At 41.5% G+C, this 25,282-nt stretch overlaps 1 protein-coding gene across 3 annotated transcripts; it reads left to right on the top strand.

Moving 5' to 3' along the window:
• Positions 1-9,817: 9,817 nt before the first annotated feature.
• Positions 9,818-25,074, top strand: LOC112240597 (NLR family CARD domain-containing protein 3-like). 3 transcript variants are annotated; one of them, XM_042316405.1, is made up of 6 exons: positions 10,391-10,407; positions 11,170-11,275; positions 15,096-15,174; positions 23,372-23,488; positions 23,667-23,785; positions 24,185-25,074. In XM_042316405.1, exons 3-6 carry the CDS (start codon positions 15,137-15,139, stop codon positions 24,901-24,903), a joined length of 993 nt encoding a protein of 330 aa, XP_042172339.1. In that variant the 5' UTR covers positions 10,391-10,407; positions 11,170-11,275; positions 15,096-15,136; the 3' UTR covers positions 24,904-25,074. The 3 variants fall into 3 exon arrangements, with proteins under 3 accessions (XP_042172340.1, XP_042172339.1, XP_042172338.1); XM_042316406.1 differs by lacking the exon at positions 15,096-15,174 and having other exon boundaries at positions 9,818-11,275; positions 24,185-25,072; XM_042316404.1 differs by lacking the exons at positions 10,391-10,407; positions 11,170-11,275; positions 15,096-15,174 and adding an exon at positions 17,497-17,635.
• Positions 25,075-25,282: the final 208 nt, after the last annotated feature.

Raw genomic sequence — 25,282 nt, 5'->3', positions numbered from 1 at the left:
CTCCTGGTCCCTTATTCATAAAGGCAGTTTGTCTCAGAGGAGGAGTACTGAACAAGGATCAGGTCCTCCTCTTCATGTAATCTGACTCATTATGATCTAACATACTATTCATACTCTTTTTTTCTATACTGTCACAGGTGACTCCTCAAGATGAAGCTCATAGTTATATACTTCTATGAGATCTTAACGTAAAGGTACTATATAAACCTTATGGTAATTTTAATGGGGTTGAACATCCATCCCATCAGATTGTGTAAAGGATTTTATGAGTTCAGAAAAATACTGACTTTGAAGCATCTCTCTGACCTCACCCTGCTGAAACACACTCAAGTAAAGACCACATAACTCTTTGGTCCTATCACAGTTTACTTACTAATGGTACTGCATACTCCAGATGACTCGTTTTTAAAATCATATGAGTAAAAAATATTTCATTTTATTTGGAATGCTAAGCCAGACCAAATTAAATGTTCATATTTATATAAGGAATATGAGTTTGGGTGGCTAAAATGATTAAATATTAAAGCTTTTAACCTCTCACTAAAAGCTTCACTCATACAAAGTTATACTTAAACCCAAAATGGTTCTCCAGTAGATTATTAAGAAAGGCTCATCCTTTGTTAAAAAATTGCCTTTTTACCTTTATGCAGATTACTACTTCTCATTTCCGACTAATTGAAAATGACATTTTGTTTAAAGTATCGCCCTTTCTTAAACAAGCCATACAAAGCTGGTTACAATTTCAGTTTTATCCTCCAGAAAAGGTAGAATAAATATTACAACAAATGTTTTGGTTAAACTCAAATATAATGATTAATAAAAAAACATTCTTTATGGAAAAAATCTTTAAAAATGATATTATATTTGTTAATGATATTATATTTATTAATGATATTATAAATAGAAACGGAGGTGTTATGTCACATGTAGTTATGGAAAATATCTGGGAGTATCTGCTCAATCCAAATTTACAACCAACTGATTGAACCATTACCACAAAAATGGAGGAGGCAAGTGGAAAAGGGAGAAGGTAGGGAACTTGTTTGTCTGCTTTATGCAGTTGAAGTCGGGATGTTAACATACATTTAGGTTGGAGTTTTTCTCCACAAATTTCTTGTTACAAACTATAGTTTTGGCAGGTCGGTTAGGACATCTACTGTGTGCATGACACAAGTAATTTTTCCAACAATTGTTTACAGACAGATTATTTCACTTATCATTTATAATTGTACTTATAAGTAATAGTATTTCACTTATAATTGTATCACAATTCCAGTGGGTCAGAGGTTTACATACACTAAGTTGACTGCCTTCAAACAGCTTGGAAAATTCCAGAAAATGATGTCATGGCTTTAGAAACTTCTGATAGGCTAATTGACATCATTTGAGTCAATTGGACAGTGCCTCTTTGCTGAGGGTTTATGTTTCCTCCTAGTCGGTGTGCGCCCAGTGTAAGGCTCCTAGGCACCTGCCCAGAGGGAAGCTACATCCCTTACCTGTTCCACAACGACCTTGGTCGCACCTGTCAGTGGATTTTCCTACCGATCTGCCCCCCTCACAGGGTAACACCGCGATCCTGGTTGTTGTGGATCGGTTCTCTAAGTCCTGTCGTCTCCTCCCTCTGCCCGGTCTCCCCATGGCCCTACAAACTTCGGAGGCCTTGTTTACACACATCTTCTTCACGACTTCCGCTGAAGTCGGTCCCTCTCCTTGTTCGGGCGGCGTTCGGCGGTCGACGTTACCAGTCTTCTAGCAATCGTCGATCCACCTTTCATTTTCCATTTGTTTTGTCTTGTCTTCCCACACACCTGGTTTCAATTCCATCATTACATGTTATATATTTAACCCTCTGTTCCCCTCATGTCCTTGTCCGTAATTGTTTATTGTAGTGCTTGTGTACGTTATGCTGGTGTGTTTTGTTTACCCATTGATTTATTGTTCTGTTTACGGTGGTTTTGTTTATTAAACTGCACCGTTGTAAATCAGTTTTTGCTCTGCCGCCAGTACGCACACCCTACAAAAGCCAGTCAATAAATAATATAATAATACTCTTAGGAAAGGTTTTCATACTATACGATACTATACGATTAGAAAGGTAAAAATAATATGTAATACATCACAGCACAAATGAAAAATATATGGCACATGGAAACCAAACTAGGAATGGTCTATGAAAGCCGACTCTTGATTTGATTTTCGATTGGAGATGTTTGATATGAGTCTGGAAGGAGAGTTTGCAGTCTAGCCAGACACCTAGGTACTTATAGATGTCCACATATTCAAGGTCGGAACCATCCAGGGTGGTGATGCTAGTCGGGCATGCGGGTGCAGGCAGCGATCGGTTGAAAAGCATGCATTTGGTTTTACTAGCGTTTAAGAGCAGTTGGAGGCCACGGAATGAGTGTTGTATGGCATTGAAGCTTGTTTGGAGGTTAGATAGCACAGTGTCCAATGACGGGCCGAAAGTATATAGAATGGTGTCGTCTGCGTAGAGGTGGATCAGGGAATCGCCCGCAGCAAGAGCAACATCATTGATATATACAGAGAAAAGAGTCGGCCCGAGAATTGAACCCTGTGGCACCCCCATAGAGACTGCCAGAGGGCCGGACAGCATGCCCTCCGATTTAACACACTGAACTCTGTCGGCAAAGTAATTGGTGAACCAGGCAAGGCAGTCATCCGAAAAACCGAGGCTACTGAGTCTGCCGATAAGAATATGGTGATTGACAGAGTCGAAAGCCTTGGCAAGGTCGATGAAGACGGCTGCACAGTACTGTCTTTTATCGATGGCGGTTATGATATCATTTAGTACCTTGAGCGTGGCTGAGGTGCACCCGTGACCGGCTCGGAAACCAGATTGCACAATGGAGAAGGTACGGTGGGATTCGAGATGGTCAGTGACCTGTTTGTTGACTTGGCTTTCGAAGACCTTAGATAGGCAGGGCAGGATGGATATAGGTCTGTAACAGTTTGGGTCCAGGGTGTCTCCCCCTTTGAAGAGGGGGATGACTGCGGCAGCTTTCAATCCTTGGGGATCTCAGACGATATGAAAGAGAGGTTGAACAGGCTGGTAATAGGGGTTGCGACAATGGCGGCGGATAGTTTCAGAAATAGGGGGTCCAGATTGTCAAGCCCAGCTGATTTGTACGGGTCCAGGTTTTGCAGCTCTTTCAGAACATCTGCTATCTGGATTTGGGTAAAGGAGAACCTGGAGAGGCTTGGGCGAGGAGCTGCCGGGGGCGGAGCTGTTGGCCGAGGTTGGAGTAGCCAGGCAGAAGGCATGGCCAGCCGTTGAGAAATGCTTATTGAAGTTTTCGATAATCATGGATTTATCGGTGGTGACCGTGTTACCTAGCCTCAGTGCAGTGGGCAGCTGGGAGGAGGTGCTCTTGTTCTCCATGGACTTCACAGTGTCCCAGAACTTTTTGGAGTTGGAGCTACAGGATGCAAACTTCTGCCTGAAGAAGCTGGCCTTAGCTTTCCTGACTGACTGCGTGTATTGGTTCCGGACTTCCCTGAACAGTTGCATATCACGGGGACTATTCGATGCTATTGCAGTCCGCCACAGGATGTTTTTGTGCTGGTCGAAGGCAGTCAGGTCTGGAGTGAACCAAGGGCTGTATTTGTTCTTAGTTCTGCATTTTTTGAACGGAGCATGCTTATCTAAAATGGTGAGGAAGTTACTTTTAAAGAATGACCAGGCATCCTCAACTGACGGGATGAGGTCAATGTCCTTCCAGGATACCCGGGCCAGGTCGATTAGAAAGGCCTGCTCACAGAAGTGTTTTAGGGAGCGTTTGACAGTGATGAGGGGTGGTCGTTTGACTGCGGCTCCGTAGCGGATACAGGCAATGAGGCAGTGATCTCTGAGATCCTGGTTGAAGACAGCGGAGGTGTATTTGGAGGGCCAGTTGGTCAGGATGACGTCTATGAGGGTGCCCTTGTTTACAGAGTTAGGGTTGTACCTGGTGGGTTCCTTGATGATGTGTGAGATTGAGGGCATCTAGCTTAGATTGTAGGACTGGCGGGGTGTTAAGCATATCCCAGTTTAGGTCACCTAACAGAACAAACTCTGAGGCTAGATGGGGGGCGATCAATTCACAAATGGTGTCCAGGGCACAGCTGGGAGCTGAGGGGGGTCGGTAGCAGGCGGCAACAGTGAGAGACTTATTTCTGGAGAGAGCCATTTTCAAAATTAGTAGTTCGAACTGTTTGGGTATGGACCTGGAAAGTATGACATTACTTTGCAGGCTCTCTCTGCAGTAGACTGCAACTCCTCCCCCTTTGGCAGTTCTATCTTGACGGAAGATGTTATAGTTGGGTATGGAAATCTCTGAATTTTTGGTGGCCTTCCTGAGACAGGATTCAGACACAGCAAGGACATCAGGGTTAGCAGAGTGTGCTAGAGCAGTGAGTAAAACAAACTTAGGGAGGAGGCTTCTGATGTTGACATGCATGAAACCAAGGCTTTTCCGATCACAGAAGTCAACAAATGAGGGTGCCTGGGGACATGCAGGGCCTGGGTTTACCTCCACATCACCCGCGGAACAGAGAAGGAGTAGTATGAGGGTGCGGCTAAAGGCTATCAAAACTGGTCGCCTAGAGCGTTGGGGACAGAGAATAAGAGGAGCAGGTTTCTGGGCATGGTAGAATATATTCAGGGCATAATGCGCAGACAGGGGTATGGTGGGGTGCGGGTACAGCGGAGGTAAGCCCAGGCACTGGGTGATGATGAGAGAGGTTGTATCTCTGGACATGCTGGTTGTAATGGGTGAGGTCACCGCATGTGTGGGAGGTGGGACAAAGGAGTTATCAGGGGTATGAAGAGTAGAACTAGGGGCTCCATTGTGAACTAAAACAATGATAACTAACCTGAACAACAGTATACAAGGCATATTGACATTTGAGAGAGACATACAGCGAGGCATACAGTAATCACAGGTGTTGAATTGGGAAAGCTAGCTAAAACAGTAGGTGAGACAACAGCTAATCAGCTAGCACAACAACAGCAGGTAGAATGGCGTTGACTAGGCAACGGGGCCGACAGATAAAACATAAACAAGCAGAATGGAGTACCGTGATTAATGGACAGTCCAGCGTGCATCAGCTATGTAGCCAAGTGATCAGTGTCCAGGGGGCAGCGGTGGATGGGGCAGGGAAGCTGGACTGGCGAGTGTTATCCAGGTTGAAAAAAAACTAACAATGACTAAATAGCTTGTAGCTAGTAGTATCACTACTTACACACCATCATCTGCTCATCTATCACCCCGGTGTTAATCTGCTAAATTGTAATTACTTCACTACTATGGCCTATTTATTGCCTTTCCTCCTCATGCCATTTGCACACACTGTATATACACTTTTTTCCCCTATTGTGTTATTGACTGTACGCTTGTTTATTCCATGTGTAACTCTGTTGTTGTTTCTGTCACACTGCTTTGCTTTATCTTGTCCAGGTCGCAGTTGTAAATGAGAACTTGTTCTCAACTAGCCAACCTGGTTAAATAAAGGTGAAAAAAACGTTGCATAATCAGGGAATCTGCACAAATCCGAGTCCCACTAAATAAGTCCGTACCACACCAATTGAGTTGATTATTTATCAACAAGCTAAAATTATAATATAAGATACACAAACACACCGTCTAGGCTATTGATTAGAACTTAGTACAATGAAACAGGTCCCTAGCGGGCCAACACAATATGACATGTGTTACACAAAATGGGGATTTCAAAAGAGGGAGAAAAAGAGAGAGTGCCTGAGAGAAAAGCACTCTTGTGTACATTTGTCAACTATGCTTATTTTAACCCTAACCTTGCCCCGAACTGCCGCTATTATGGGTCAGAATATAATGATGTAATTACGTGTTGAAGTTCTCCGATGGGGTGTCACTTCGTGGCCTGGGCTCCGACTTCTCTGATGACAGCACGTTTTCGGTTACCGGGTGTAACTCTCTGTTTGTCCTTACGATGTCAGTGTCCTTTCTCTTAGTGGTCTGTTTCCTCGTTCTTGCTCTGAAAAGGGTTCTTCGGAGGATGGCTAATCAGCTGTGTAGATGGTTCCAGCATGGGAATGAAAGCAGTGTAGACACATGATTCCTTGGAGAGTGGTAACCTGGTGGTCCTGCTTGAATTCAACCTTTTAGACACATCTACTCATTCGTAGCAGATATTGTAAAAAGGTTCCTTTGTCTTCTTCAACTTCGTGTTGAATTTTGGGTTTACAACTTATTCAGATATGTTCATTCTTAACTCACATGTTTTATACCATCGGGTCAGAAATGGGTGTTTCTGCCTTTAGGGCAAGTTCTCTGGGCATAACTAGTTACGAGGCAAGGTCTGGATTTTACTCAGATCCAATTTAGACAACTAACTTCACATTTCATCTTTACAAAAACATTCTCTTTGATCTGGACATTTCCTACACAATGTATATATAGTTTGCAAACATCAAGTACATAGTGTGAAAACTCTTCAAGTTACAATGTTTTCGTTATAACGTCATCATTTAACTTTTAATAAAATAAAAAACGACATTCATTTTCATATTCCATCTATCGTCACTACTACCATTTTGGCTGAAGAAACGTATTGTCCCAAAGTCCATTTATTGCATGTGTGGTAAACCGTGGGGTGTTGGGTGGAGCGTGCAAAGATTGACACACAGACAGGGAGGCTTTAGTCCACAAAAACAACACTTGTCTTTTTCTAAGACTGAGGTCCCGGACTGTGGACCGTCGCAGGGGATTCCGGACTGGGGACTGTCGCCGGAGGCTCCGGACTGGGGACTGTCGCCTGGAGCTCTGGACTGGGAAGGCGCACTGGAGGCCTAGTGCGTGGAGTTGGCACAAGACGTTCTGGGCTGTGAAGGCGTACTGGAGACCTGGTGCGTATAGCCGGCATCAATGGTACCGGTTCGATGACACACTTCGCACTGTGAGTGCGAGGAGCTGGCATAGGACATCCTGGGCTGTGGAGGCGCACTAGAGTCCTTGTGCGTGGAGCTGGCACAAATGCTACCGGACCAATGACACGCTCCTCAAGGCGAGTTTGGAGAGCTGGCACAGGACAAACTGGGCTGTGGAGGCGTACTGGAAACCTGGTGCGTGGAGCCGGCACAGATTTCATCAGACTGATAGCACGCTCCTCAGGACGAGTACGGAGAGCTGACTCAGGTGGCATTAAACCGATAACACGCTCCTTAGGGCAAATGTCGTGTATCTTCCACCAACTCCACAACTCTGTTCTTTCTCCTCCAATATCTCCATCCATTCACTGATGGTCTCTGACTCTCTCCATTCACTCTCCTCCAGTTTCTTCCTCTTCTCCCAGACTTGCTCTGGTTCACTCCTCGGCTCCGCCGACAGCTCCATGTGCCCCCCCCAAAAAATGTATTGGGGTTTCTGTGGCCTTGGTCCCCGGCGTCGTCGCTGTCCTTCCATGCTCCTTGGCAACTACCGCCAAGGAAGGGTCTCGTGTCCTCTCATGTCTTCCCAAGTCCAAAACTTCCTTACCTCCTTTTCACGCTGCTTGGTCCTTTGTTGTTGGGATATTCTGTCACGTATGTGAGGAGAGACGGACCAAGGCACAGCCAATGTTGAGTTCCTTATCATTTATTAATAGTGAAACTTAGCAAAAACAAAACAATAAAGTCATTGAAAGCCAACGAAACGTGACTACGTGGTGCACATGCACAAAACACAAAATAATATCCCACAACCCAGGTGGGATCAATGAAGAACTTAAGCATGATCCCCAATTAGAGACAACGATAATCAGCTGCCTCTAATTGGGAACCATACCAAGCTCACCAACATAGAACTAGGAAAACTAGAACACAATATAGACATAGAAATACTAGATCACCCCCTAGTCACGCCCTGACCTACTACACCATAGAGAAAAAAATGGTTCTCTATGGTGCGGGCGTGACACAACCCTGGAGCAAATTAGGGTTAAATTCCTTGCTTAACAGCACATCGACAGATTTTCACCTTGATGACTCAAGTATTCGAACCAGAAAATGTTTGTTTACTGGCCCAACGCTCTAACTGCTAGGCAATCTGACCATACTATATCAGTTCCAGCCCTAAAAGAACACAATCTTAAAGTGTTTATATGTAGTCCATGTAGAGGTATTAGAATTATGATATTCTTCCGTACAATTGCAAACTGCTGCTACACATTTGGTCAAAGATGAGTTAAGATTGAAATCAGGCTTTGTTGTAGTATCTGTTATATCTTGTGACAAAGGTTCCTTGTTCAATTACCTTCCGTTTCAGAGAAAATATAGTGTCACATTTTCTGCAACTTCAAAATCCAAGTAACAACCAAGGAAACACCAGAAAGGGAAATTACTGCCATCTGCCTTTGTTCCCTCATGTTTTGCTGTAGTTACTGAGGTTTTCCTTGGTATTCTATCAGACTCTGAGTTCAGGCCATCCGACCATGACACCCACCCTCACACACCCCATGAGACAGCCAGTGATCCAGTTATCACCTTAAAAAACAAATGGCACAATCCGGCTGAAAAATTATAGTTGAACTTGCATTGAAAATGCAAATACCCAGATAATGGTAAGAAATATATTTAAAAGTAATTGTAATGGAAATTCTCCGCTAAGGACGCACACTCAACGTAAATGAATCTGTCTTTATTATTACGGCCGGAGAGGTTCACAAACCCAATACAAGGTCGATGAAAAACTCTGACAAGGGTTCCCTTTCAGTCCTTATATACTGCTACACACCACAATTCATATCTGCATGATTTACATGATTCATTATTAGAGAGACACACGAGACAAGAGACATAAATAGACGACACAGAGAAAGTGACAGAGAGAGGTGGAGGAGGGGAAAGCACACAGTAGACTGTATTACTTAAAGCTGCTATATGGATTCCAATTACTTCACTGCGTGTGTGTGTGTGAGATAGAGATAAAGAGAGAGAGGGTGTTAAGGTTCTGTAGGATTCTTTAATCAGTTTGGCTCATTGGACAGGTCAGAGTCTATGTTTGAAGTTGTTGAGTGGTTTTTGGCAATACACTGTAGATGTATTCATGGATTTAGCTGTTGAAATTTCTTCCCGGACCCCCCTACTGGCTATGGGCTAAGCTACCAATTTATTCAAATCCTAGGGGAGAGAGGAGCTGCTACCTGTGGGGAGAGAGGAGCTGCTACCCCTGGGGAGAGAGGAGCTGCTACCCTTGGGGAGAGAGGAGCTGCAACCAGGAGAGACTGCGACCCTGCTAGTGAAGAGCTTAACGATTGGTGATTGTTGGGGCACGTTTGGCAGGATCTTCAGTGACAAAGACTGCTCAACTTGCTGATTTCTCACAATATGCCATGGTCGTCTCAGTCACCAGGTCTCAACCCAATTCAACACTTACGGGAGGTTCTGGAGAGGCGCCATCATCAAAAAATAAATAAATGGAATTTCTCGTGGAAGAATGTCACATACCTCCAATAGAGTTCCAGACACTTGTAGAATGTATGCCAAGGCATATCGTAAGAGCTATAAAGAGAGAGGGAGTGTTAGAGAGAACAGGCAGAACCTGATATGTAAATGAGTAGAGCAAATGAAAGTAACTTTCTACTACCGAATGATCATTCCAGACTCTGCTTCTGTTGAGAGAGAAATTTAAGGTATGACGACAATTGTTATGTGTATTAATATAGTTGATGATATTATGTTTATTCATATAGTTGATGATATTGTTATGTGTATTCATATAGTTGATGATATTGTTGTGGGTATTAATATAGTTGATGATATTGTTATGTTTATTTATATAGTTGATGATATTGTTATGTTTATTTACATAGTTGATGATATTGTTATGTTTATTTATATAGTTGACTATCAAGAACTTACACTTCCTCAAAACAGATTGTTTGCATTCATTAGTGACCACTGTGGCAAAACGTTTGGCAATGGAAACCTTTCAGGTCACATTGTAGAGCATTTAGAGTAAACTGTTTATGCAACGTTGCAAAACTGTTGGCTGCGGTGTAAACTATTGAATACGGCCCAGGTAGTAGCCTACAACCCGGCTGTTGATGCCTGCCTGATGGTGAAACATGAACGTAACCTGAGAGGTATACTATGATGCAATCTAGACATACTGGTTTTCTAAAGCTAGCCAGCTTCAGTTAGCTTCACATTCCAGCTTAGGCCTCATCCATCAGAATATACAGAGCGCCAGTCAACAGGAAGGTGTTCTCTCAGCAGAACGGAACATATCTCAATGACTTGACATGTTCTGGTTGTGAATTCAGGCTACAAGGTGACAATCCTGCCAGTGATTATTGTAAAAATGTGTAGAGAAATTAAACGTATGTTGTTATTTTACTATAGTGAATGGAAGTTAAACACTCAGACCTAACAGTCTATTTCTTCTGGGACAGGTAAGTGCCAGTTTAATCATACAAAATGGATGTGGGAAATTCAAATTCAATATTCATATATCAATGTTTTACATTTCACATTTTGTATGATAAATGTAATTGTATCATAGTTCCACTATAGCACGTGTCAAACTCATTCCAGGGAGTGTCTGCGAGTTTTCGCTCCACCCCTCGATTGATGAATTAATGTCACTAATTAGTAAGGACCTCCCCTCACCTGGTTGTCTAGGTCTCAAAAACCTGCAGACACTCAGCCCTCTGTGAGTTTGACACCCCTACACTATATTTTGATATTATCCTTGCTGTATGAGCCATGTCACAATTCCAACCTAGTAACCCTATTTGCGGCAATGGCGCAATGCGATGCATAGTCCTTTAGTCTCCATGAGCCAAATGGCCGGTTGGTGAAGGCCACAGCACGGGGAAGGTTTACAGGTCCATAGGTTTACAGCAGCTGAGAGTTGCTGCATTGTTAAAAACTCAATCATTTGATCATCCTGTTGCACGATACCTAACACTTGTAGTGTATTTGAGATTTTAAAAGGCTTCTGAAGTTTGTAATTTCTACATTTCCACTTTAAAAATGTTAATTAATTCTAATCCAAATAATTTTCCTGCGGTGGAAACTGGCTCAAATTAAGATCCGACATCTGTAGAAATATATCTGTCTTTGAAGTACATGGCTATATCAGGAGGACAGGATTCTCTTTTGACCATTCTTGTTTGACCATTTTACATCTTTTTTTATCTACTGTTGTTTAGGCTTGTTGATTGAGTTCCCTATGAGAAGCTACTTCATCTGCAAGTAAACAGCTGGCCGCACCTGTAACTGTTAGAAGTTATGTGAACTCCTCATATGACATTCAAAGTAAGTGTGTGGCCTACGCAGTTACAAAATGGCTGTTTGAACTGTGGTGCACATTTCTGGGCAACATTAGAAGTCAGATGAATGTGTTGATTTAAAGGAAAGATGGGCAGACTGGTAGGTCTGGGCGACATACAAACTATTATCAAGTGATAAAGTTAGGTCTCCGTCAGACATTCAATAGACAGAGTGGGCTTGTGATATGATCCTACATCATGCTGACCAACCCAGGCTCAGTTTCCCGATAGCGATGGAACTTTGGCTTTAAAGATGCATCTTTCCTACAACGGCTAAAGATGTAACATGCGTTTCCCAAAACACAATGCAAAGTGGGTCGTTGAGGTGTGTCAATACTGATAGGATGGAAAGAAAGGCAACACTGCTCTAGGATCAACTTTCCATTCAAGGAGAAATGCTCATTAACAGGGATGTACAAATTTGTACACAACATGTGGGAGAAATAAGCTTTTTGTGCATATGGATAATTTATGGAAACTTTTATTTCAGCTGACTTCTATTTTTTTTAAATCTGCATTGTTGGTTAAGTGCTTGTAAGTATGTGTTTCATGATAAGGTCTACCTACACCTGTTGTATTCGGTGTATGTGAACAAAAATGTTTTATTTGAAACATGGGAACACCATTTAAAAAATATTTTTATTTTTTATCAGTGTCGATATGTCACCTTCATAGTAGGTGGACAGATAGCTCAGGGCGCAGAGCCACATGGCAGAGGAAGCTCTCCTGAAATCATAGCACACTTGTATTCAATCTTGAGACGGCATACAGTGCCTTGCGAAAGTATTCGGCCCCCTTGAACTTTGCGACCTTTTGCCACATTTCAGGCTTCAAACATAAAGATATAAAACTGTATTTTTTTGTGAAGAATCAACAACAAGTGGGACACAATCATGAAGTGGAACGACATTTATTGGATATTACAAACTTTTTTAACAAATCAACAACTGAATAATTGGCGTGCAAAATTATTCAGCCCCTTTAAGTTAATACTTTGTAGCGCCACCTTTTGCTGCGATTACAGCTGTAAGTCGCTTGGGGTATGTCTCTATCAGTTTTGCACATCGAGAGACTGAAATTTTTGCCCATTCCTCCTTGCAAAACAGCTCGAGCTCAGTGAGGTTGGATGGAGAGCATTTGTGAACAGCAGTTTTCAGTTCTTTCCACAGATTCTCGATTGGATTCAGGTCTGGACTTTGACTTGGCCATTCTAACACCTGGATATCTTTATTTTTGAACCATTCCATTGTAGATTTTGCTTTATGTTTTGGATCATTGTCTTGTTGGAAGACAAATCTCCGTCCCAGTCTCAGGTCTTTTGCAGACTCCATCAGGTTTTCTTCCAGAATGGTCCTGTATTTGGCTCCATCCAACTTCCCATCAATTTTAACCATCTTCCCTGTCCCTGCTGAAGAAAAGCAGGCCCAAACCATGATGCTGCCACCACCATGTTTGACAGTGGGAATGGTGTGTTCAGGGTGATGAGCTGTGTTGCTTTTACGCCAAACATAACGTTTTGTATTGTTGCCAAAAAGTTCAATTTTGGTTTCATCTGACCAGAGCACCTTCTTCCACATGTTTGGTGTGTCTCCCAGGTGGCTTGTGGCAAACTTTAAACAACACTTTTTATGGATATCTTTAAGAAATGGCTTTCTTCTTGCCACTCTTCCATAAAGGCCAGATTTGTGCAATATACGACTGATTGTTGTCCTATGGACAGAGTCTCCCACCTCAGCTGTAGATCTCTGCAGTTCATCCAGAGTGATCATGGGCCTCTTGGCTGACACGCCCTGGTCTTAGTATTTTGTGTTTTCTATATTTATTTGGTCAGGCCAGGGTGTGACATGGGTTTATTTTGTGTTGTGTTTATGTATGGGGGGTTTTCGTAGGTTTTGGGATTGTGGCTTAGTGGGGTGTTCTAGCAAAGTCTATGGTTGCCTGAGGCGGTTCTAAATCAGAGGCAGGTGATTCTCGTTGTCTCTGATTGGGAACCATATTAAGGCCGCCATATTCTTTGAGTGTTTCGTGGGTGATTGTTCCTGTCTCAGTGTTTTGTATTCACCAGATTGGCGCTATAGGTTTTCACGTTCCGTTTGTTGTTTTGTATTATCGTGTGTCATCTTCATTAAAGATGTATCGTATTAACCACGCTGCATTTTGGTCCGACTCTCCTTCGACGGAAGAAAACCGTAACAAAACAATTCTACATTAACATTGAACATGCTGATATTTATTCCTGACCAGAAGTTGTCCCTAATGTACACTGTGTTAAACGCTCAGAGTAATGAACCATTTCTCAACACTATTTGGTGAAAGCCCCAAAGGGTTCTGAAAGCCTCGGCTTCCCATCACTAGTGGACAACCCATGAATGTCTTTGAGAAACCTTCCTAAAACCACCTGTTTCGTCTCGGTTGTTGTTACTGACCAGTGGTGGTCGGTGCCATTTAAGATAAGGGAGGATGATTTGATTTTTTATGAATATGGCCTTATTTATATTACAGCATATCAGGTGACTGCAATTCACATTCCATTCACCCAGCTCAATGTAACATTGATAGGTTTAGGCTAATACATTATACTAGAGTTGTCCCTGTACCCATCATGAGGTTGCTACAGCCTAGCAGGTCGAGAGAGTTTTGAGTAATCAAGGTGATAGACAGACACATGGACAGACAGTGACACATTCAATACCACGTTGCATACTCTTGCCTGCATCTAGCTGATCTAGGGTGTAATCACTAGTCCAACAGTTACAAATGAAAGTTTCTATTGGACAAATTCAATCTCTGTTTTGTTCCATTTGCTTCCGTTTAAGAAACGTTTTTCAACAGAATCTGCTAAAACCCCTGGATCACACGCAAACACAGTTCACTTTCATAGCAGCCACATACAAACAGCTCGTTGTATATATAATTCATTCTTGCATCTATTTATGCGCTCTCTTCCTCTCACCTTTTCCCTTTGCTTGTGGACTTCTGTGCACAACAGCGAACAAACCCTTTCAAGCCAAACCTTCACATCATGACCACTAACCACGACACACAGCCTACATCAATTGTCAAGTCATAGTCAACATAGCTACTAGAACTAACGTGTTAGTAAGCCCACTACAATCATGCAGTACAGTGATAAGTCAGCAGCAAGCAGTTTAGCAGTTACACTGGCGAGCCCCGGTGACAACAAATGAATAAAGCCAAAAGCTTACCTTGACTTGGAAGACTTCCAGTGTTGGATAGCCATAGTCAGCTTGTTAAAATAGCACCCTTCTTTGTTTGAGCTGGGTGTTTGAGTAGGCTAAATTAGCTAGCTGCATTTGATGCTAGCTAAGTAAGTGAAGGTGAAAAAAATATATACTGTGAAATATAGATAATTCTCTCTCACTCTCTCTTGCTTCGTCATTTTGGAAGAAATTAATTTGTTCAATACTGTTCAACTATTGTCTTTCTCTTTCTTTGAGTGAACTATTTACCACAATTTATGCTGAAAATGATAACTTTAATCTTTCACTATTTTTTTTAAATGAAATTCACTGAGGAGGGTAGACCTCCCCTTCCTCCTTTGAGGAGCCTCCACTATTAGTGACTCTTTGTTAGTTACCTCTTCTGTTTGAGCACCAATTTTTGTTATTTCTTGTTAGGGAACATAGCATTACCATGGAGAAGAGATATCAATCACAACTACATGTTCATGTGATTTCATTAAATCACCTGACTGTTTGGATATAATGAATAAAAGAGAACAATAGAAATTCAATAATTAGTTGTCACCGTGTTAACCACAACCAACATGCTTGATCTCTGTTTAGGGGTCAGTGATCTAAAATGAGTCTGGGGCCCTGCTCCTAAAATGAGTCTCCCTGGGGAACATGACACCAAAGCTAAGAGGTGAGATGAACATTTTTAAAAATAATTTTGGTTGGTGACTGTAACTGGTTTGGTTGGTGACTGCGTTGGTGACTGTAACTGTGCTGCTGGCAACAATTTAATTATGATTTTTTTACCAACGTTTACCGAGTGTTACGACATTGGGCAGTTATTGTGTTGAGCGTTAGGAAATTGGTCAGTTATTGTGGTTAGTGTTAGGAAATTGGTCAGTTATTGTGTTGAGTGTTAGGAAATTGGTCAGTTATTGTGTTGAGTGTTAGGAAATTGGTCAGTTATTGTGTTGAGCGTTAGGAAATTGGTCAGTTTGTGTTGAGCGTTAGAAATTGGTCAGTTATTGTGTTGAGCGTTAGGAAATTGGTCAGTTATTGTGTTGAGCGTTAGGAAATTGGTCAGTTATTGTGGTTAGCGTTAGGAAATTGGTCAGTTATTGTGTTGAGCGTTAGGAAATTGGTCAGTTATTGTGTTGAGTGTTAGGAAATTGGTCAGTTATTGTGTTGAGCGTTAGGAAATTGGTCAGTTATTGTGTTGAGCGTTAGGAAATTGGTCAGTTATTGTGTTGAGCGTTAGGAAATTGGTCAGTTATTGTGTTGAGCGTTAGGAAATTGGTCAGTTATTGTGGTTAGCATTAGGAAATTGGTCAGTTATTGTGTTGAGCGTTAGGAAATTGGTCAGTTATTGTGTTGAGCGTTAGTTGAAATTGGGCAGTTATTGTGTTGAGCGTTAGGAAATTGGTCAGTTATTGTGGTTAGTGTTAGGAAATTGGTCAGTTATTGTGTTGAGTGTTAGGAAATTGGTCAGTTATTGTGTTGAGTGTTAGGAAATTGGTCAGTTATTGTGTTGAGCGTTAGGAAATTGGTCAGTTATTGTGTTGAGCGTTAGGAAATTGGTCAGTTATTGTGGTTAGCATTAGGAAATTGGTCAGTTATTGTGTTGAGCGTTAGAAAATTGGTCAGTTATTCTGCCCTCTGGCTCACTGAGACGAGAGCGCTCTAATAGGTTAAAACCATCTGCTATAATTTTCTCTCTAAACAGTTATTCAAGAAGATCAAAATTCGTAGGCTATTTGTGATTGAGAGCAATCAAATAATTGGCATGCAAATGCAGTTTCCCTGGTAAAACATGAATAATGACAGTGATGATGGCCTTGTAATTAGCTATGTCTAACTTGGTGTCTAAGGGTATTAGAAATATAAAAACAAATTAAGAAATGTTGTTGTGGGCATAGGCAGACGTTGCAATTGGAGGATGCATTTTATGCAGTGAAACACTACAGGAGGGGAGCGCTGCAGGAACAGGGTTGGATGGGCTGGCTATTCAATATGTCAATTACGTCATAATGATGGGCTGGCTATTCAATAGGCTATATCTATCTGTACAAACTTGAGGAAAGTATGACGTAATTGACTTATTTTTATTGAGTTCCCTCACCTAAAAAAAATACACCTCTGCTTATTTTGGGCTCCCGTGTGGCGCAGCGGTCTATTGCACTGCATCTCTGTGCTAGAGGCGTCACTACAGACCCTGGTTCGATCCGGCCGTGATTGGGAGTCCCATAGGGCGGCGCACAATTTGCCCAGCGTCATCCAGGTTAGGGGAGGGTTTGGCCGGGGTAGGCCATCATTGAAAGTAAGAATGTGTTCTTAACTGACTTGCCTAGTTAACTAAAGGTTAAATAAATTTATAAAATTATTATGCCGAACGACCTGATGGCCTCCATTGGAAATGTTCTGAAAAATATCAGGCCTAGGCTACATGCTCTGTCCTGCTACTGTTATGCGTATAACATTATAGGAAATGACCTGAACAGGTTGGTCATCTATGATATGTAGCTATAACCGAGGTATAGACCTCGATCTGCATATAACGAACAATCTGCTATTATACATTATAAGGTAGCCTAGTTTACATAATATAACATCTCTTACTTGTTGCAAAAAGCCTTTCTGAATGGATCAATCATGCCCATTTTAGCCCTTCTGTCCACATTCTCAGATACGTTTAGAAATGAACCGATTGAAAGACAATAAATAGCCTACTTTTAATGAATACAAATAAGTGTGAGACATGGCCTTGTGTTTCCCCACTGTCTATAACTACCTTAACAAACAGTGACTATTATTATTATTATTGACTGTTACCATGGAGAAGAGATGTCACAACTACATGTTAATGTGATTGAATTAAATCACCTGACTGTTTCAATATGTCTGTTAGTAAATGTTTTATTTCTCAAAGAGATAATGAATACATGAGATTAATTGACATTCAAGAATTGTTGTCAGTGTTAACCACAACCAACATGCTGGATCTCTGTTTAGGGCTCAGTGCTCTAAAATGAGTCTCTCTGGGGAGAGAGAGGAGGGGGTCCCTGCCTCTAAAATGAGTCTCTCTGGGGAGAGAGAGGAGGGGTCCCTGCCTCTAAAATGAATCTCTCTGGGGAACATGACACCAAAGCTAAGAGGTGAGATGACAATTTTGCTTAAGATTTATTATGTTTTTTTCCAAAACACTCTATCCACATTTTTTTTGAACATAGCTTTTTTAAATTTAGAAATGATATTACTGTAAGGCGTGTGTACTGGCGGCAGAGAAGTCAGACGCAGGAGAGCAAAAACTGTGTTTCCAAACGGCGCAGTTTAATAACAACAACAAAAAACAGAACAATCAAATAATGGGTCCATAACCCAACACACACCAGGACAGACGAGCACAAGCACTTACAGTAAACAATCACCCACAAGGACATGAGGGGGAACAGAGGGTTAAATACACAACATGTAATTGTTGGGATTGGAACCAGGTGTGATGGAAGACAAGACAAAACCAATGGAAAATGAAAAGAGGATCAGCGATGGCTAGAAGGTCGGGGACTTTGACCGCCGAACGCAGCCCGAACAAGGAGAGGGACCAACTTCGGCGGAAGTCGTGACAATTACTGTTCTCTGATTTTGTCACGTTAGTTGAATGGAGGAGACCAAGGCGCAGCGTGATATGAATACATGTTATATTTTAATAAAGACGGACATTAAACCAACTACAAAAACAACCAAACGAACGTGAAGCTTTACTATAAATGTGCAGACACAGGCAACTAGACATAGACAATAACCCACGAAATACCCAAAGAAGATGGCAACGATAAACAGCTGCCTCTAATTGAGAACCAATCTAGGCAACCATAGACATACATAAACACCTAGATAGTAAACACCCCCATAAACATACAAAGTCCCTAGACAGTACAAAACACATACATCACCCATGTCACACCCTGACCTAACCAAAAATAATAAAGAAAACAAAGAATACTAAGGTCAGGGAGTGACAGATTTTTATTTATTTTTCAGCAATCATTCAATCCAATTTAATTATAAAGCTCTTCTTACATCAGCTGATGTCACACAGTGCTGTATAGAAACCCAGACAAAAAACCCAAACAGCAAGCAATGCAGGTGTAGATGCATGGTGACTAGGAAAAACTCCCTGGAAAGGCCAGCACCTAGGAAGAAACCTAGAGAGGAACCAGGCTATGAGGGGTGGCCAGTCCTCTTCTGGCTGTGCCGGGTGGAGATTATAACAGAACATGGCCAATATGTTCAAATGTTCATAGATGACCAGCATGGTCAAATAATAATAATCACAGTGGTTGTCGAGGGTGCAACAGGTCAGCACCTCAGGAGTAGACGTCAGTTGGATTTTCATAGCCAATCATTCAGACTATCTCTACCAAACCTGCCGTCTCTAGAGAGTTTAAAACGGCAGGTCTGGGACAGGTAGCATGTCCGGTGAACAGATCAGGGTTCCATAGAACATTTGAAACCAGCTGGACTGGGGACAGCAAGGAGTCATCAGGACAGGTAGTCCTGAGGCATGTTCCTAGGGCTCAGGTCCTCCAAGAGAAAGAGAGAGAGAGAGAGAGAGAGAGAAGAGAGAAAAAGTGAGAGAGAATTAGAAAGAGCATACTAAAATTCACACAGGACACCGGATAAGACAGGAGAAATAATTCAAATATAACAGACTGACCCTAGCACCCCGACACAAAAACTATTGCAGCATAAATACTGGAGGCTGAGACAGGAGGGGTCAGGAGACACTGTGGCCCCGTCTGACAATACCCCGGACAGGGCCAAACAGGTAGTATATTTTTATTTATTTTTTATATCACCTTTATTTAACCAGGTAGGCATGTTGAGAACAAGTTCTCATTTACAATTGCGACCTGGCCAAGATAAAGCAAAGCAGTTTGACACATACAACAACACAGAGTTACACATGGAGTAAATCAAACATACAGTCAATAATACAGTAGAAACAAGTCTATATACAATGTGAGCAAATGAGGTGAGATAAGGGAGGTAAAGGCAAAAAAGGCCATGGTGGCGAAGTAAATACAATAGAGCAAGTAAAACACTGGAATGGTAGATTTGCAGTGGAAGAATGTGCAAAGTAGAAATTAAAATAAATGGGGTGCAAAGGAGCTAAATAAATAAATACAGTAAGGAAAGAGGTAGTTGTTTGGGCTAAATTATAGGTGGGCTATGTACAGGTGCAGTAATCTGTGAGCTGCTCTGACAGCTGGTGCTTAAAGCTAGTGAGGGAGATAAGTGTTTCCAGTTTCAGAGATTTTTGTAGTTCGTTCCAGTCATTGGCAGCAGAGAACTGGAAGGAGTGGCGGCCAAAGAAAGAATTGGTTTTGGGGGTGACCAGAGAGATATACCTGCTGGAGCGTGTGCTACAGGTGGGAGATGCTATGGTGACCAGCGAGCTGAGATAAGGGGGGACTTTACCTAGCAGGGTCTTGTAGATGACATGGAGCCAGTGGGTTTGGCAGCGGATATGTAGTGAGGGCCAGCCAATGAGAGCGTACAGGTCGCAGTGGTGGGTAGTATATGGGGCTTTGGTGACAAAACGGATGGCTATTTTGTAAATGACATCGCCGAAGTCGAGGATCGGTAGGATGGTCAGTTTTACGAGGGTGTGTTTGGCAGCATGATTGAAGGATACTTTGTTGCAAAATAGGAAGCCAATTCTAGATTTAACTTTGGATTGGAGATGTTTGATGTGAGTCTGGAAGGAGAGTTTACAGTCTAACCAGACACCTAGGTATTTGTAGTTGTCCACATATTCTAAGTCAGAACCGTCCAGAGTAGTGATGCTGGACGGGCGGGCAGGTGCAGGCAGAGATCGGTTGAAGAGCATGCATTTAGATAAACTTGTATTTAAGAGTAGTTGGAGGCCACGGAAGGAGAGTTGTATGGCATTGGTTGTCTCACCTAGATAGCTTAAGATAAATGCACTTACAGATGCCATATCTTAATTTCACATAATTTCTCACATCAGGAAAATAATCCTACAGCATCAGGAAATTATAATTCATAAACAAATGTAGGGGTTGGTACATTTTTCAATAGTGCAAATCAAGTTTGACATTTGGTAAATGGAAATGACAAACTATAGAAGCCTATTTAAAGCCTGATAGCGATTGAAATTAGGCTTACGGGTGTTTTTAAAATGCATCTTTTATACAACCGCCCAATATGTAATATACGTTCCCCACGCATCACGCAGAGAGAATTGTTGTGTCGTGTGTCGTTGGAGCATGTCGTTATTTAGAGGATGTATAGAAAGGGAGTGCTGCTCCTGGATCAGATTTCTCGATTCAAATCTTTCCTTAACATTATACTTATTTCACAATACTGATGACGGCTCTGCTCCTAGAGAGATAATACTACAATCGGCTGGAAATATTGAGGTGGCTTATTCTAATGCTTACCCAATAAAAATGCAATAAATCACAGATTTGACACAACATTGCACACGTTAGGCTACACGTCATGAAATATATTGAGACAAATTACTGACCGTAGTCTACAAGTAGCAAAATAAAACTTAATTGATTGAAAATGAAATGTATTTCAATATGATTGAAATAGGCCTTTAGCCAACTGGTTAAATTTTAATGCAGTCATCGTGGTTTTCATTTGAAGCATAATTTTATATTTCGCTTGTTTGTATCAATTACGAAGACATTGGCAACTTTGTTCCGAAGCTATCAGCGGTCATAGAGAGACGAAGGTTCTAACGATAAACTTAGCCTTATAAAGCTTTTCGGGAACCGGAACCAGGATAAGAATATTTGCTAAATGACTAAATTGTCAAATGTAAATGTTTTAAAACAGATCTCATATTACTGTCCAGAATTATTATTTAAAATTTAAAAAAATAAATGAATAATAATATATATATATACAGTGGGGCAAAAAAGTATTTAGTCAGCCACCAATTGTGCAAGTTCTCCCACTTAAAAAGATGAGAGAGGTCTGTAATTTTCATCATAGGTACACTTCAAAAATGAGAAAAAAAAATCCAGAAAATCACATTGTTGAATTTTTAATTAATTTATTTGCAAATTATGGTGGAAAATAAGTATTTGGTCAATAACAAAAGTTTATCTCAATACTTTGTTATATACCCTTTGTTGGCAATGACAGAGGTCAAACGTTTTCTGTAAGTCTTCACAAGGTTTTCACGCACTGTTGCTGGTAGTTTGACCCATTCCTCCATGCAGATCTCCTCTAGAGCAGTGATGTTTTGGGGCTGTTGCTGGGCAACATGGACTTTCAACTCCCTCCAACGATTTTCTATGGGGTTGAGATCTGGAGACTGGCTAGGCCACTCCAGGACCTTGAAATGCTTCTTACTAAGCCACTCCTTCGTTGCCCGGGCGGTGTGTTTGGGATCATTGTCATGCTGAAAGACCCAGCCACGTTTCAACTTCAATGCCCTTGCTGATGGAAGGAGGTTTTCACTCAAAATCTCACAATACATGGCCCCATTCATTCTTTCCTTTACACGGATCAGTCGTCCTGGTCCCTTTGCAGAAAAACAGCCCCAAAGCATGATGTTTCCACCCCCATGCTTCACAGTAGGTATGGTGTTCTTTGGATGCAACTCAGCATTCTTTATTCCTTCAAACACGACGAGTTGAGTTTTTACAAAAAAGTTCTATTTTGGTTTCATCTGACCATATGACATTCTCCCAATCTTCTTCTGGATCATCCACATGCTCTCTAGCAAACTTCAGATGGGCCTGGACATGTACTGGCTTAAGCAGGGGGACACGTCTGGCACTGCAGGATTTGAGTCCCTTGCGGCGTAGTGTGTTACTGATGGTAGGCTTTGTTACTTTGGTCCCAGCTCTCTGCAGGTCATTCACTAGGTCCCCCCCGTGTGGTTCTGGAATTTTTGCTCACCATTCTTGTGATCATTTTGACCCCACGGGGTGAGATCTTGCGTGAAGCCCCAGATCGAGGGAGATTATCAGTGGTCTTGTATGTCTTCCATTTCCTAATAATTGCTCCCACAGTTGATTTCTTCAAATCAAGCTGCTTACCTATCGCAGATTCAGTCTTCCCAGCCTGGTGCAGGTCTACAATTTTGTTTCTGGTGTCCTTTGACAGCTCTTTGGTCTTGGCCATAGTGGAGTTTGGAGTGTGACTGTTTGAGATTGTGGACAGGTGTCTTTTATACTGATAACAAGTTCAAACAGGTGCCATTAATACAGGTAACGAGTGGAGGTCAGAGGAGCCTCTTATTAAAGAAGAAGTTACAGGTCTGTGAGAGCCGGAAATCTTGCTTGTTTGTAGGTGACCAAATACTTATTTTCCACCATAATTTGCAAATAAATTCATAAAAAATCCTACAATGTGATTTTCTGGATTTTGTTTCTCAATTTGTCTGTCATAGTTGAAGTGTACCTATGATGAAAATTACAGGCCTCTCTCATCTTTTTAAGTGGGAGAACTTGCACAATTGGTGGCTGACTAAATACTTTTTTGCCCCACTGTATATATATATATATATATATATATTATTGTCACAAAGAAGTACTGTAGTACTTCTGGGTTTAACACAGTCAAGTGTAACGAATGACTATTTATTACATATTTCTATGAGAGTGAGGCAGATGTATAATATATCAAATATATTTTATTTTCATTGAACAACACAATGCCATGATGACATAGTGAAAAAAACACACCAATTGCTTTCATAATTTCTTTAAACAATAAGATCAAATGTACTAGCATTTCCCAAAAATGGATATATATCATTTTGGAAGGAAATGTTTCTCATGTTTCCCCATCTGAGCTTAGAGTAGATGAGATTCCTAATGTTTGTCTCTGTTGTGTTGAAGTCCAATCAAGCAGGAGAGACCAGCCTCACCTGTACCCAGCTGTGTGTCCATGAAGAGTGACTGTTCTATGCTTGAACCTATAAAGTTTAGAGAGGGAGACTTTTCTACTGAACAAAGGTAAGAAAAACTCATGGGTCAGTGAGTTAAACAACACTGTCTCTAGTCATTTCTGCTCTCCCATTTTCCCATTTATTTTTGTGGTGTTCATAATCCATAGGCTAATCCTTTTTTCAATTTTCATAGCCTTAAAACAATATTTAACAAACACAACATTCCCTGTATGTGTGATTCTTAGTCCAGAACTCCCAGAAGACTTTGAGAGTCAGAGGGAGGATGAGGAAGTGGTGAATGCTGAAGATGAGAAGCAGGAGAGCAGTGCCATAGAGAGGGACATTTCTGACACACTGGAGAAAAGTAAAAGCTGTCTGACTCATGTTGATTGCTGTTTTATAACAAACATTTAAAAGCTGTAGCTAAAGTACAGATAAAGTAGCTGTGTAACTCAATGATATTGTAGAAGCCTTAACACAACACCTAGTGACATTATCAAATAACAGGAGGGATGTGTTGTGTTGATTAATTTAGTCAGAAAGAGGAGAGATGAGAGATAGACAGAGACACAACATTAATGATAATATCAGTACAAATAATACAAATATACTCTGTCACTCCAGTGATGATTATGAAAACACAAACATTTATACAGTCAGTTAAGAGAAGAAAATATGATAATGTACAACTTTATAACACATTCCTACAATACTGTAGGCAATAAAACAGACGTATTATTAATAACCTCTGGGTTATTTCTAGATGCAGATGCTCTTGCTGTGATTTGCCAACGTGAACTCAAACTTAATCTAAAGAAGAAGTTTCAATGTATATTTGAGGGGATCGCTCAACAAGGAAACCCAACACTTCTCAATAAGATCTACACAGAGCTCTACATCACAGAGGGTGGAACAGGAGAGGTCAATAATGAACATGAGCTGAGACAGATTGAGACAACAACCAGGAAACAAGCAAGACCAGAGACTGCAATCAAATGTAACGACATCTTCAAACCATTAACTGGACAAGACAAACTTATCAGAACTGTGCTGACAAAGGGAGTCGCTGGCATTGGAAAAACAGTCTCTGTGCAGAAGTTCATTCTGGACTGGGCTGAAGGAAAAGCAAATCAGGATGTCCAATTTGTATTTTCATTCCCTTTTCGGGGGCTGAATTTGATGAAAGAGGAAAAACACAATTTGATTGAACTTCTCAATCACTTCTCAATGGAAACCAAAGAATCAAGAATCTCCAACTATGACAGGTACAAAGTTCTGTTCATCTTTGATGGTCTGGATGAGTGCCGACTGCCCCTAGACTTCCAGAAAAACAAGATTTGTTGTGACGTCACAGAGTCAACCTCAGTGGATGTTCTGCTGACAAATCTCATCAAGGGAAATCTGCTTCCCGCTGCTCTCCTCTGGATAACTCCCGACCTGCAGCAGCCAATCAGATCCCCCCTGAGTGTGTTGACCAGGTGACAGAGGTACGAGGGTTCAATGACCCACAGAAGGAGGAGTACTTCCGGAAGAGATTCAGTGATGATGAGGACCTGGCCAGCAGTATCATCTCACACATAAAGACATCAAGGAGCCTCCACATCATGTGCCACATTCCAGACTTCTGTTGGATTTCTGCAATAGTCCTTGAACACAAGTCCTTGAACACATGCTGAAGCATAAGAGAGAAGAGATGCCCAAGACTCTGACTGAGATGTACACACACCTTGTGGTGTTTTATACCAAACAGAAGAATGAAAAGTATCTTGGGAAAGAAGAGACAGGTCCACACTGGAATAAAGAGAGCATTCTGTCACTGGGAAAACTAGCTTTTCAACAGCTTGTGAAGGGCAATCTGATT

This window comes from Oncorhynchus tshawytscha, unplaced genomic scaffold, assembly GCF_018296145.1.
Source record: "Oncorhynchus tshawytscha isolate Ot180627B unplaced genomic scaffold, Otsh_v2.0 Un_contig_1223_pilon_pilon, whole genome shotgun sequence".
Taxonomy (NCBI): Eukaryota; Metazoa; Chordata; class Actinopteri; order Salmoniformes; family Salmonidae; genus Oncorhynchus; species Oncorhynchus tshawytscha.
The sequence above is the reverse complement of the archived record's forward strand: the minus strand, read 5'-3'. Positions and strand labels throughout refer to the sequence as shown.

Excerpts from the sequence above, each read along its gene's own strand:
- LOC112240597 (XM_042316405.1), top strand. The coding sequence starts at position 15,137 with ATGAGTCTCCCTGGGGAACATGACACCAAAGCTAAGAG. Across the intron at positions 23,489-23,666 it reads GACTTTTCTACTGAACAAAG|TCCAGAACTCCCAGAAGACT; the intron begins GTAAGAAAAACT and ends TGTGATTCTTAG. Across the intron at positions 23,786-24,184 it reads TTCTGACACACTGGAGAAAA|ATGCAGATGCTCTTGCTGTG; the intron begins GTAAAAGCTGTC and ends GGTTATTTCTAG.